We start from the raw sequence: 1912 nt of genomic DNA, 5'->3' as shown, positions 1-1912 counted from the left end.
GACGTAGAGTTCAGATGCCAAGTGAGGTCAGAGTGCGCCCTTAAATGCCTCACCAGCTCCCACCTTGTCTCTGGACCTTCTTTTTTCTAAGGTCTGACATTTTCCCTAACCAGAGTAGGAGTACCAAGAAGAGGAAATCAACAGTGATAGTGTTTCTGTTTTTTCTTTCTTCCTTCCTTTTTTTTGTTCAGTCGTTAATTTAGTTTGGGGGACCGTTCTTGAATAGATTGTTCTTATTTCAGAGCAGAGAGTATTCCAGGATCATTCAGATTTATTTTTGGTTTGCGGTTATCATGTCTTTTTAATTCTTCATTTTGTGTATACTTACATCTCTTCTTCCTTAGATTTGCTAGAAAATTGTTTATTTCTTTTTAATAGATTTATAATAATTTATGATCAGTTCTTCTGTTTCCTTTATATTTTTTATCTATCGTTTATACTTTTAAGGCGCTCTGGTATGCAATGCTTAAGGCATTTGACTGCTAACCAGAAAGTTTGCGGTTCAAACCCACCAACCGCTCCATGGAAGGAAGAAGGGGCAATCTATTTCCGTAAAGATTTATGGCCTCGGAAACCCAACAAGGGTCGCTATGAGTCGTTTATACTTTTAGCATTAATTTTGTCCTCAATTCTTCTCATATAGGTCCTTAGCAGGAGAAACTCATTCCTTGATTCTAGAAAACAAAAGAAGAAAATATCTATGTACATTGAATGAGAAGGGAGAGAAGTTGAAGGTGGTGGTGGCATCAGGCTTCTTAGCTTGGCATAGGGTAAGGACATTGAAATGAACGTAAATAGAAGATCAATGAGGGAGGTATAAACTGAGGAGTGGGAAAATACACACTAGGACATCTGAGAATTTACCTTGGGGCTTGGCATATGGAGTGAATCATATATTTTTATTGAATAACTGAATTGATAAGATTGATCCCTTCCATCTTGGGATGTCTTCTTACAGGGATTCATGGAACCAGATGGTGGGACCAATGGAACAGTCGTTACTGAGTTCATCTTGCTGGGCCTTGTGGACAAACCGGGGCTGCGACCACTTGTCTTTGTGCTCTTCCTGTTTGCCTACATTGTTACAGTTGGGGGCAACCTCAGCATCCTGGCCGCCATCTTGGTGGAGCCCAAACTCCACACTCCCATGTACTTCTTCTTGGGGAACCTGTCAGTGCTGGATGTTGGGTGCATCACTGTAACTGTTCCCTCAATGTTGAGTCGTCTCCTGTCCCACAAGCGTACGGTTCCCTATGGAGCCTGCCTCACACAACTCTTCTTCTTCCATCAGTTGGCTGGTGTGGACTGCTTTCTGTTGACAGCCATGGCCTATGACCGCTTCCTGGCCATCTGCCGGCCCCTCACTTATAGCACCCACATGAGCCAGGTAGTCCAGAAAATATTGGTGACTGTGTCCTGGGCTTGTGCCTTCAGCAATGCATTGACCCACACTGTAGCTATATCCACACTAAACTTCTGTGGCCCCAATGTGATCAATCACTTCTACTGTGACCTCCCACAGCTCTTCCAGCTCTCCTGCTCCAGCACCCAACTCAATGAGCTGCTGCTCTTTGGTCTGGGTATCCTCATGGCAGGTGCACCTGTGATTCTCATTGTCTCTTCCTACATCCATGTGGCAGCTGCAGTGTTGCGAATACGCTCTGCTGAAGGCAGGAAGAAGGCCTTCTCCACATGTGGTTCCCACCTCACCGTGGTAGGCATCTTCTATGGGACAGGTGTCTTTAGCTATATGAGGTTGGGTTCTGTTGAGGCTTCAGACAAGGACAAGGGGATTGGCATCCTCAACACTGTCATTAGCCCCATGCTTAATCCACTCATCTACAGCCTTAGGAACCCTGATGTGCAGGGAGCCCTGCGGCGAGTGATCTCAGGGAAGCTAGCTCTTACATGA

General features: G+C 45.0%; 1 protein-coding gene across 1 annotated transcript; it reads left to right on the top strand.

The window, feature by feature from the left end:
• Positions 1 to 949: 949 nt before the first annotated feature.
• On the top strand, positions 950 to 1912 carry LOC103194116 (olfactory receptor 3A1-like). Its single transcript, XM_007937471.2, has one exon. It carries the CDS (start codon positions 965 to 967, stop codon positions 1910 to 1912), a length of 948 nt encoding a protein of 315 aa, XP_007935662.1. The 5' UTR covers positions 950 to 964.

Source organism: Orycteropus afer, unplaced genomic scaffold (genome assembly GCF_000298275.1).
Source record: "Orycteropus afer afer isolate SDZICR_OR568_19922 unplaced genomic scaffold, OryAfe1.0 scaffold00042, whole genome shotgun sequence".
Lineage (NCBI taxonomy): Eukaryota > Metazoa > Chordata > Mammalia > Tubulidentata > Orycteropodidae > Orycteropus > Orycteropus afer.
Note: the sequence above shows the minus strand (reverse complement) of the source record. Positions and strands in the feature narration are given on the sequence as shown.

Bases quoted from the DNA above. Each gene is read 5' to 3' on its own strand.
- LOC103194116 (XM_007937471.2), top strand. From the start codon at position 965: ATGGAACCAGATGGTGGGACCAATGGAACAGTCGTTACTGAGTTCATC.